General features: G+C 58.9%; 1 protein-coding gene across 1 annotated transcript; it reads right to left on the reverse strand.

The window, feature by feature from the left end:
- Nucleotides 1-11,849, reverse strand: PTPN9 (protein tyrosine phosphatase non-receptor type 9). Its single transcript, XM_034066308.1, has 13 exons — nucleotides 11,475-11,849; nucleotides 7,391-7,534; nucleotides 6,512-6,601; nucleotides 6,316-6,440; nucleotides 5,530-5,635; nucleotides 4,849-4,959; nucleotides 3,826-4,154; nucleotides 3,387-3,480; nucleotides 3,209-3,278; nucleotides 2,759-2,837; nucleotides 2,360-2,510; nucleotides 2,066-2,273; nucleotides 1-1,486 (listed from the first exon to the last, which is right to left on the reverse strand). Exons 1-13 carry the CDS (start codon nucleotides 11,505-11,507, stop codon nucleotides 1,260-1,262), a joined length of 1,767 nt encoding a protein of 588 aa, XP_033922199.1. The 5' UTR covers nucleotides 11,508-11,849; the 3' UTR covers nucleotides 1-1,259.
- Nucleotides 11,850-11,863: the final 14 nt, after the last annotated feature.

An 11,863-nucleotide genomic window follows, 5' to 3' on the forward strand; every position in this document is an offset into this window, starting at 1 on the left:
ACCTGGTCACTGGTAGTATATTTATAGGTCGATACAAATTAAATCAAAACCAAACCCAAAAAGTAACAATAACAAAAACATTTCTCTGAATGAGAGCAAAATAGGAACATTTACAAATAACTTCTGGCTCTGGCTTGGATCAAGTTAATGTTAAATAAAAATAAACAACAAAAACCAACCAAACAAACCCCCACCTCCCCCCAGATTATAAAAAAATAAGAATATACACATTCAAAGAGCTTATTACAGTATAAAGGCCCGAGGTGCGGGCGCTGCAGCCCCAGCTCCCCAGCCCTCGGTTGTCACCTCTCTCCAGGGCTCAGGCTCTTTGTGCTCAGCGCTTTTCCAGCCCGTGACTCACCACAGGGCTGGGCTCCCACTGCCGGCAACCCGGAGAGCCAGTCGGTCCCCATCCATCCCTCTGTCTGTCCCCATCACCTCGTACCTAGTGACGCTCCAAGGGGCAGGGGACACCAGTGAGCCGACCCATAGCCAATGGCCTCCAGATCCTCCGCCCAGGAGCACAGTCTCCCAGCGGGAGGTGAGGATGGGGAAGATGAGAGAAGGGAAGCAGGGGATGCTGTGGAGCATCCCCTTGGGGTACCGGGTCCCAGCGCTGCCTGTGGGGAGCAGGGGAGGCAGGAATGGGGGAAACAAAGGAAGACAAGACAGAGCCAGGCCCAAACTCACCGCTCCAGGGATCACAGCAGGGAGAGGGCAGGACAGGAGGGCCCCACGGGAGCTGTGAGAACGGGTGCTTGTATATATGTATCTATATAATAGCCGGGGTTGGGCACAGCGTGGATATATTATATACACACATACATACAGACACACAGACGTAGTGGCAGGTAAGACTGAAGTAGGTGCCTCTTCCTAAGCCCCAGGTAGGGGCAGGACTGGAAATACATTTCCTAGGGCTTTACAAAGCCTCTCTTAGATACATTTTAGATGGTCCCACCAAAACAATATATCAAATAAAAGAAGAACACAACTTGAAGAGAACAAAAACCACCTCCCCAAGCAACCAGCCAACCACCCACCCAACACAAACACCGTGGGGAGAAGTGAGAGCCTCTTCCCGCACCGTCCTCTGCCCCCAGTGAGCGACAGCACCGCTTGGGTTGATAAGGCACAGTTTGACAGCAGTGCTAATGGTGGTGGATGGGCAGTGCCTGCTGCTGGCGGGCAGCTGCCTGCACACTGCTGGGTCCTGGTGGGCGCAGAGACGGCTCTGGCAGCCCCGGGTCCTGTGGGTCTCAGTGTCCCGGCGAGCTCTTGTCCGGGGCGGGCCGGCTGTGGTTGGCGAGCAGGAGCCCCTCGTGCTGGGCGTGCTCCAGGATGGCGGTGTAACAGAAGTAATACTGCTCAGGGGTCTGGATGCTGAAGGCACGCTGGGTCCGCATGCGCAGCACTGTCTGGTAGATGTTGAGCGTGCCCACGTCCTGCAGCTGTGACAGGCAGATGTCCAGTGCGCAGAAGGTACCTGGGGACAGCAACGGGGATGGTGTCAGCCACCAAAGAGACCTTGCAGCCTGTTGGGACAATCAGACAGGGGCAGTGGTGGTCCTCAGCGCACCCACCAACTTCCTGCGTGATGCCATGGACGTAAGAAGCCAGCAACTAGTGCCCAAAAATGCTGGGCTGGGGCAGCCTGGACAAGAGAAGGCTCCTGAAGGGGAGACCTGAGAGCAGCTCCAGTGCCTAAAGGGGCTGCAGGAAACCTGGAGAGGGGCTTGGGACAAGGGCCTGGAGGGACAGGCCAAGGGGAATGGCTTGAACCTGCCAGAACAGGGGAGACTGAGATGAGCTCTTAGGCAGAAGCTCTTCCCTGTGAGGGTGCTGAGGCGCTGGCACAGGGTGCCCAGAGAAGCTGTGGCTGCCCCATCCCTGGCAGTGTTCAAGGCCAGGTTGGACACAGGGGCTTGGAGCAAGCTGCTCCAGTGGAAGGTGTCCCTGCCTGTGGCAGCTGCATGAGCTTTAAGGTCCCTTTCCAACCCAAACCAGGCTGGGATTCTATGATTCTCCTGGGCCCACCAAATCCTCATCCCCATTACCCCGTTACCTGTCCTGCCGATGCCAGCACTGCAGTGCACCACGACTGGGGGCCCCCCCGGGTGACCCTTGAAGCGAGGTCCCAGGGCACTGACCGCCACCCGCTGCTGCTGCTTCACAGCCCCCAGGAAGTCAATGAGGGTGGCAGCAGAGGAGGGGACGCCATAATCCGGCCAGCTCAGGTACTGGAAGTGGGACACGAGCCGTCGCTCCCTGGTCTGGGGGCAAGCAGTGGGGTTAGACCCTCTCCCCTGGCCATGGAGGACCCCCGGTGCCCCCCTGCCATGCTGCTGCAGACACACACCTCCGAGCTGTGGATCTCCAGGATGGTTTTCTTGTAGTGGCTGAGGTTCTCCACGCCCAAGTTGGTGATGGTCAGTGCTCCAAAGCACACCTTTGTGTCCTTCTCCAGGGGCCAGTACTGCCCGCACTTCCTCCTGCCTCCCTCCTCCAGCCTGGGAGCAGCACAAGGATGAGCTGGTGATGTCCTCCTCACCTTGCTTAGGGACATGTCCCATGCCACCCGCCTTTGGTCCCCACATGGGCTGAATAGCCTATTCCTGATGTGATGCCCCCACCCTGCGTGGCTCTGGCTGGCACCATGGCTGCAGGGTCAGTGCAGGGAGTGCAGCACTGCCCACCCAACATCAGAAATGCTCCTTTACCCACGAAAACCCGAGTTGTGCCCTCCATGAGCACTCACCGGGTCGTCATCACGATCACCAGGACGTTCTGCTCCCACACCATGCGCCAGAAGTCACCATAGGTGTTTTCCAGAGGCCCTGCAGGGACACCACATGCATCAAGCCCCTTTGCCCAGTAGCCCCTTACCCCCAACCAGAGCCCTTTCCCATGGGGACCACCCCCAGTGTGGATCCACCAACCCTGCCTGGATCTGCAAGCAACTGCCCCCTGCTCCAGCACCAAATCCCTATGGCTCAGCCCTGATCCCCCCTCTCTGCTCCCTGCAGCTTCATCCCTGGGCAGATGGGACCCAGAGAGGGCCAAATCCACCCAGAGAGGAGGGGATTTGCTGGGCACTGCCCTGCTCCTGGGGTGTCCTCCACTGTGGCCAGTGACTGATGCTGGGCAGGGAGGTGAAGCCCATTCATGCACCAGGAGCAAAATGACCCCTTGGTGGCTTGCACCGTACCCTGAGTCCCAATGTAAGCGTTCCTCTGCTTGTAGCCATCCATAAAGCTCGCATTGATGTAGTCAGTCAGCTGCAGGGACAAAAGCACACACAGCATGAGCCCTCTGGAGCCCCATGGCTGGGATGGGGGGACAGCCAGGATGGGGGGTACCCCAAATTCCCATCCCCATCAGCTCACCTCCGGGCGGCTGTATGGCTTTGCCAGCTTGACACGGGTTTGGTCCAGGCAGGGCACGTCCCCGTACCGGTTCTTCTCCTGGTTGTAGGGTGCCCTGGGAGACAGGAGAGAGGAAAGGGAAGCAGGGATGCTCTCTAGGCAGGGAAGGGAAAGGGAACATCTCTCCCTCCACACAAGCCTTCAGTGCCTGTAGCCTGGGCTCTGCTGCCATCAGCTGGCCAAAGCCTCGGGAAGCAGAGTCCCAGGCTGGTCCTTGTCCCTGCTGTTCCCCTGCGGCTGCAGGAGCCACAAAGGGGGCTCGCAGCATCGCTAGGCTGGGGCTCTCCATGGCTAACACAGAGCAACGCACCCCAAAGAGGCAGCAGGGGCACAGGAAGGGGGTCCAATGTTCTGCTGCAAGAGAAGGGTCCCCCCAGTGGGCTCCTTGCCCCCAACTCACAAAGAGCACACAAAGGTGCCTGCGGGGCTCCTGCGCCGAATGTCTTCGTACTCTTCATAGATGCCGCGTTTCTGCTTGTGGCTGATGTGGTCCAGCAGCTCCTGCAGCGTCACAGACTTGGGCCCAGGGACGTGGACGGAGCCGTTGTCTTTGGGGGCCGCCAGCGGCACCAGGATGAGCTCGTCCAGGGGGTCGGGGTGCCCGTTCTGCTGTGGCAGGAACCGGCAGTTCCAGCTCAGAGGGTCCAGCCTGAGGGACCCCCCAAGGTACTCGGGGAGGCATTCCCGGGGCAGGTGTTCCTTCAGCTCTGACATCTTCACCATCTGCACCTGTGGGCAGAGAGGGAAGCACAGGTGTGACTCCAAGAAGGATGGAGAGGGTTTGCTGGGGATGGGGACAGGGATCACAACAGCCTGGACCAGTTCCCATGGACCCCAAACAGCATCGGGGTCTTCCCCTTTCCTCCTCTTGCCTTGGGAGGGGACCTGAGAGGACATCAGTAGAGGGTGAGGGTTGTCCCCACCTCATGTTCCCAGGGTTGGAGTCCACACTGACACCCAGCTCCACATTTCTGAGCTCCCACCCAAAGCAGAGGGGCAAAGTCCAGCCCAGGGAGACATGAGCTTGGAGGTGGGCTCTACCAGCACCACTCATGCTGAGGATGCTGGTTTGGGTGAGTTTGCCTTTGCCAGGTAGGGCCTGAGCACAGGTATTGAAAGTTCCCTTTCTCCTGTGTGCTCAGCAGAGGCTTCCTTTCCCTTTAATCCTTTACCATTGCCTCCACTTGCTGCTGCTGGCAGCCTCCCCACAAGGAAAGAAACCAAAGGCAATTTCCAAAGCTACTTGCTGAGAACACCAAAGCAGGTTGGCTCCTATGGAGGAGGCTGAGGGAGCCTCTGTTTCCCATGGATTTGGGCTCAGCAGATGGGGTTGTGGGGCACAGGCTGCTTACACCATCCTGCCCCAAAAGGAAACCAGCCCCAGCCCTCCCCAAGGGTCCCATGCTGGGGTCCCCGCGCTCACCCGCTCCCGCAGCTTCTCCTTGAGCAGCAGGCTGATGATGGAGTAGGGCACACGGAACCACATGGGTGCTCCCACGATGAAAACCTTCTTGAGCCGGGCTGGGAAGGCTCCCTGTGGGCAGGAGGAGGTCAGAGCCATGCTATGGGGCAGGAACCAGCCCCTCTCCATGCTCTATCAGCATGTAGGGGCACGTTCCAGCAGAGGCAATACCAAAGGGACCCCGAAGCAGCAATGCCACATCTGAACCACATCTTTTTCCCATATAAATCAAATGATTTCCATGGAATTAGGCAGGATAAGGGATTGGCTCTGTGGGGGAGCAAGGGTTTGCTCGGAGCGCACACCCCGGCCAGTATTTGCTGTTATTTCTTCCTTCCAGTGAAGGGAGGAGGCACCAAATGCCAGCAGGATTGGAGAATACTTTGCATCTGTTTTCCCAACAGTGCTGCCAGCAGCTGTGGGAGGAATTCCAGCCGGGACAGCTGAGCCCTCCCAGCCATGGGATACTGCAGCATGGCTGGGTCCGGTTCCCAGCACCTTCTTGAGCCCTATGGGGTTGGTGCTCCTCGGCCGAGACATGGTCAGCATGGTCCAGGGTGGGAATCCACACCAAACCCACAGCACTTCATGTACTCAGTGAGTAAAACCAACCCCAGGCACCGGGTCAACCCTCACCATTACCTTGAGCAGGTTGAGGATCTTCTTGCTGAGGTCCAGCTCGAAGTTGGTGTACTGCGAGCCTGCCATATCATAGATGAACACCAGTCCGTTCCTCTGTGTTTCAAAGCTGAGAGAGGACAAAGAGCAACATCAACCCCATGACATCCAACTGCTCGGCTTCTGCATGAGCAATTCTAACCCTGCCCTCCACTTGCGGACTCCAAAAAATCCCCTTTGTGCTTCCAGGACCCAACTTCACTTCTGCATTTCCCAGCTACTCCACCACCTCTTCCTAGAACCCTTATTTAAGCCTTGGCTTGTGCCTCAAGCCTGTCTCAGCTGCACCACCCGTGATGGGTATGTTCGAAAACAGAAAGAGCCCAGCAGGATAAATGGGACATCCTGGCATTGTATTTTTGGCAGGGCTCACATTACCCATTGTGGGGCTGCTGCTCCCCAGCCAAAGCCTGCAGGAACCAGGGGCTGTGCTGAACTGAAACTTGGATGTGGGCAGGGAAAGGCTGGAAAGAGCCTGCTGCAGGGCTGGGGGGGCTTTGCTCCCCTGCTGAACACACCCATGGGGATGCCTGGCTTGGGTTCAACCCAGGGGAAGACACAGGATGCTGCGACCCCTTCTCTCCCCGAACTATAGATGGGATATGCAGAGGCACATGGAAGCAGGAATTCATGTTCATGGGAAAGGTGGCACATCTTTTCCCAGTGAAGCCTTTTGGAGGGGTTTCACCAAGCCCTCAGCAAGCAGCAGCATCTCCCCTCACCCCCGGGATGTGTAACCCGCAGGCTCACCTCTCCACCGCTCGGTCCAGCAGGTAGAAGAGTGCCTGGAGCACCACGTGCTGCACGCTCTTGCTGGGGTGGTGCAGCTTGGCTGTGAAGAGGGCGATGGAGGCTCCTGAGGGGTCCCGCACGCTCTGGAGAGGAAACAGGGTCAGGCCAGCCCTGGCACCAGAGGGTAACTCGGGGAGGGGGGACCCCAACCTACCAGGATGGTGAACTTGCCACTGAGCAGCTCCGAGCGCAGCGGCTCCTCATGCGGCTTCAGCTTCACAATGCCCTCCTTCAGCCGTGTCTCCTGCGGGCAGGGAGCCTGTGTGACCCACCTTCACAGCCCTATGGGGCACCCAGCTCCCCAGGGGAAACCTCTGCTCCACGGCCCCACTTTCAAGCATAGGGAGGAGCAGCTACGCAAAACCAGGATGGGAAAGGTATTAGGTGTGTGTATATATCCTTTATCTATGGGGAGATGCTCTGCAGCATCACACACACTGCTTTCAGTGGGGGGGGGGATCGGGGTCACCAAGATCTCCATAGCGATCGCCATGGCTGGAATAGGATTTCTCCAGCCAGATAAAACTCATAAGGGAGTGGAAAGAAGAAGACAAAATCAGGCTGAGAAAACTGGGGGACAGGCTGAGAACATTGGGGCTGTTCAGCCTGGAGAAGAGAACCTGTGTGGAGACCTCAGAGCAGCTTCCAGTGTCTGAAGGGAGCTACAAGGATGCTGTGGAGGGACTCTTTGTCAGGGACTGGAGCAATAGGGTAAGGGATGATGGGTTCAAACTGAAACAGGGGAAGTTCAGGTTAGATCTAAGGCAGAAGCTCTTCCCTGTGAGGGTGCTGAGGCGCTGGCACAGGGTGCCCAGAGAAGCTGTGGCTGCCCCATCCCTGGCAGTGCTCAAGGCCAGGTTGGACACAGGGGCTTGGAGCAAGCTGCTCCAGTGGAAGGTGTCCCTGCCTGTGGCAGGGGTTGGAGCTGGATGAGCTTTAAGCTCCCTTCAACCCAAACCAGGCTGAGATCGCAAGGGGAGGGACATCCCTGGGACCAGAGATCCCTCGCAGAGCTGAAGCCCTCCCTGCTTACCCGGTAGGAGTGGAAGAGCTCAATGGCCCGCAGGACGTCGAACTTGCGGGCCATGAGGAACTTGACAGCCACGTTCCAGGAGAGCGGGGACACATTGTACTGGCCCGTCCACTTGTTAATCTCCTCCAGGAACTGCTTGGTCGCCTGCAGGAGAGACAAGGGGTGTGCAGTGAGATGGGGAGCAGTGCCCCAGGAGCACCCCTGCCACGGTGGGAGCTACATGGTCCTCAGTGCATGGGCAGGGGCTGAGCATGGCTCAGCAAACTCACCAGCTCCTCCAGGTGAAGCTGGGAGCTCTACCGCAAGTACTGGGAAAGAAGGATGGAGATGGGGAAATGCCAGCATGGGGAAGGGAGCCAATGGGAGGGTGCTGGCACTGGGAAAACAGGCTTGGGGCTGGGGGAGACTCCTGGGAGGGAGAGGGGGAGTGAAAGGAGGGTTTTACAGGCAGCAAACTGCTGTTCAGATGCAGCAGCCCCAGCACAGAGGGAATCCATCACCCAACAGTAGCCCCCAGGGCTGCAGCTCTGCTGTGGAGCAGCAAAAGTGGCCATGTAAATGTGGGTAACAAGGGCTGGTGCTTCGACATGCTCAGGACACAGACCAGCTCACCCAGTAAGGCCAGTTTCACATGGCCATAGGAGACCAGGCGAGAAGGGCTCAGTGCCCGGTCTCAGGATGCTCCCACTGCTCCCCACAGCCCCGTAACACACTAGGACTATCCTGCACAAGCACCCTTCCCAAGCACCCAAAATCAGGAGAAACCAAGACAGAAACTTTTCCAACCCCAGCACTGATGGAGCAAAGTCACAAAACGAACCTTCAACCTCCCAGCAAGCCTCCAAGCCCCAAATGCCAGTAAAATAACCCTAAAATGTATTAATCTGACATACAGCATTTGCAAGGTGGGCACAGGGTTTCAGAACCTTATGTGCTAATGAAAGCATCTTCAGTTTGTCCTGTGTATTCAGCCCCTGTGCCGAACAGGAGCCCTGAGAGGGATCATGTACCCCTCAAAGGATGCAGGCAGGATGGAGGGAGTCCCCGAACACCCCACTCCCACCCAGGCACCCCCAAAGCAGAGGGTTTCCATCCTCACGAGAGCAGAGGATGCCATGACAGGCACAAGGGGAGGAGGAGCAGGGACAGCCAAGGCTGGCTCCAGGCGCAGGCAGCGCAGGCAGGCGGCGGTGTTGGATGTCAGGCACAGAGTTACTGGAGCCATTGAGCCAGAAAAGCTCTCGGCATTAATGACTTCCGACCGGAGGAAGCCGAGGGCAGGGGTTTATCGGCGGCGCAAGGTTGGCGGGGGCAGAGAGCCCCACTCATGACATGAGCCAAAGGAGCCCGGCTCATCCGAGGGCTCGCATTCCCAGCACTGGAACAGACAGGTTCCAAAGGCGTACGGGCTCATCCGGCTGGGGGAAGTTGCTAAGGAACAGCCCAGACCCCCAACACATCGCAGCCAGGAGCTCACTGTCAGAGTCTGGGCAAGCAATAGCCAGAAGCAACCTGAAAGAGTATCTCAATAGCCCAGCTCCGAGCCCTCCCTTTGCCAGTGGGATCAGTCCCCACTTCTCTGCAGTAGTGGGGGACGAGGGACCGGAGGTAAGCGGGTAAAGTGGGGCACCAAGGAGACAGAGCATCCAACAACCCCTCCCAGGCAGTGCCTGGCAAGAGCTCTTCCTGGGAGCTGCACTGACAGGGCACCTTTATCCTCTTGGCTCCATCTCCAGCAGCCTCTGCTCTGACAAAACAAAATCAGCTCTTTCACGAACCAGGTTTCCGACCATTTCCCCTCTGTTGAAGTGGGATGGGAAAATAGAGGGATCTATACAGTAATCACCTTCACCCTTAATACAACACAGACATCATGTGTATGTATATGTAAATATCCTATCCATAAGTAAAGACGAAGAATGGATCCTCAGCTTTGCCAGGGAGTCTCCCAGCTGCCCAAAAAGCTGGGCTGCAGATGCAAATCCAAACCAACAGCAGAGATCCTCCCTCCCCAGCATGGCACAGGGATGCCAAGAACATTCCCACTGCCCTCAGACCAACACCAGAGCCAACACCACAGCTGGAGATGGGAAAGACACCCTGAGATGACAGGAAGGATGCCCTGAGGGGCACAGTGGCAGTGGCAAGAGGATGCACTGTGTGATTCAGTGTCTCCTTCCTCAGCATCCAACCCACCACGCTGCACGCAATCCCACTTCCAGTATCCATGTCGAGGGATGCCGGGCTGTTTGCGAGGAGGGAGCTCCACAAAAACAACTGCCGGCTTGGCAGCCATGAATTCCAGCTTTCTCCAGGAACAAAACAACATCCCAAGCTTACCAGTGCCGACACTCAACAGCAGGTGAGTGTTACCCAGCAGAGCATCAACACCAGCTCCAGCAGCTCCCATCATCGTTTGTGTCCGGATCCCGTAGGGATTCAGAGAGGTGTGGAGCTGAGCACAGGGTCTGGCTCCAGGGTGGCAGCAGGAAGCAAGGGTGACATGGCCCACGGCCGGGCGCTTTGAACAATGCTGCTCTATGGAGCACTGGCGTCATCCGCATCCCCGCTGTGCCAGGGCAGGGTGGTGACAAAGCCGCCGCCATGGAACATGAGGCTCTTCAAACCCACCCCCCCCTTCAGCACTGGGGGAGGAATAACTCCTGTAACATGGCAGATGGGCTTAAAACCCCGAGGAACATCCGCTTGGTCCCTCTGGGATAGGCTGGGAACTGCGGGGATCCTATAGAGCAGGGCACAACCCAACGGTGGCAGGGAGAGAGAGGGGTGAATTCACCCCAGGCTTGCTGTTGGTAATGGGGGAGAATGGAGCAAGCAGGGGAAATCCCGATGATCCCAACGAAGATGAGAGAGTGGCAGGAAGGGGATGGCCCATCCCCAGCCAGCACTTACCTATCAGAAGAAAGAAACTGACACTATTTTGGCTTTCAAGACACAGGGGCCAGCACTAAGGGCAGCCTTCCCCCACCTCAGCCTGATGATCCAGACCTGGAGCCCTTACTGCAAATATCCCTTTGCCTTCTCCATCCAATATTCCCATGCAAACCAAACACTCCAGACACCAGCTCTCAATGCAGACCAAACCAAACGGATCCTCCCTGCCAGAGCAGGGGCTTCCAGAGCCATGTCTGCTGGAAGCTCTGCCCTCTCTGCAGAACACAAATCAAGGGCACCCACAGGGACATGGGGCACAAACACCCCCCTCCTGCAGATTCGATTACCCTGGAGAGAGGCTCTGGGAGCAGCACTGATAAGAGGGAGGTGTGGTGGAGGAGAAAGCCTGGGAGTGCTGCATGGGCTGCAGGATGGACTCATTCAGCTCTGGCTGAGCGGGGCAATGGGGGTTTGGGGAACCCCCCTATGGACAAGACGGATGTTTTAAAGGAGAAAAGCAACCGACCAAACCCAAAAGCGACCACCTGGTCCCTTTCCCCTTCGCACTGCAGCCTCAAGGTGGCTGATGCGACCACCCGAGGGGAGCCTGGCTTCGAGGAAGCCTCCGCATCCCGGTCCAGCGGACTCGGCGTGCGGATGCAGAGCCCAGAGTGGGCTCCGCTGGTGACGGGGGCACACAAAGGAGGGGGAAGCTGGGGGCTGCCGTCTCCATCCCATGCTCCCAGCTTGGCTCCATGGAGCTGAGCAACATCCTCCCGCGGTGACGCAAGGGCCGGCGGAGGAAGCCGGGACGTCACGGGAGGCCTGGGGCGTGGGAAGCGCGTGCACACGCAGTCCCGCGCCAGGCTGCCCCCCGACCCTGCGAGGGCAGGCACCGGTACCGGGGGGGGGGGGGGCTCCCCGTTACCGGGGGTGCGGGACCCCAGCGCCCTGCGTGCCCCGGAACGGGCCCTGCGCAGGCCTTTGGGTGTGCGGGGAGCCCTGAGCCGTGGGGAGGCTGTGCGGGTGAGGGGTGCGAGGATAGGGGATGCGGGAATGTCCGGGTAGGGGTTTGTAGATGGGATTTTCCTTAGGGAGAACAGCCCCACTGGGAAGAAACACCCCGGGAGAGCCGGGCACGGGAGCAGTGCAAGGGGTCCTGCCCGGCCCGAGCCCGGCGGGGACCTACCTGCTCCTCCTCGGCGCTGAGCTCCGCGGCCATGCTGCGCGGCCCCGCTGTGCCCCGGGCCGTGCCGTGCCGAGCAGAGCCGGGCTAAGCGGCGGGCGCCCCGGCGGAGCCCATCCCCGGGGACCGGCGGCGCTGCTGGCACCGGCCCCTCCCGGCCGCCGCAGGCTGGGCGAGGGCGGCTCCGCCCCGGGGTCCCCGCCGAAAGTGCCCCAATCCGAGCCGAGCCCCGAGGTACCGGTAACAAACGGAGCTGTCCGCGGCCCCCCGGGAAGTTCCGCTGGCCCCAGGGAAGCGCCTCTCGGCTGGGCCGGGCCGGGCTCAGCTCCCGCTCCGCTCTGCCCCGGTGGGGGCGGCGGCAGGAAGCGCCCACAGCCCCCTCCCCTCCTCCT

Source organism: Melopsittacus undulatus, chromosome 9 (assembly GCF_012275295.1).
Source record: "Melopsittacus undulatus isolate bMelUnd1 chromosome 9, bMelUnd1.mat.Z, whole genome shotgun sequence".
In the NCBI taxonomy this organism is placed as follows: domain Eukaryota; kingdom Metazoa; phylum Chordata; class Aves; order Psittaciformes; family Psittaculidae; genus Melopsittacus; species Melopsittacus undulatus.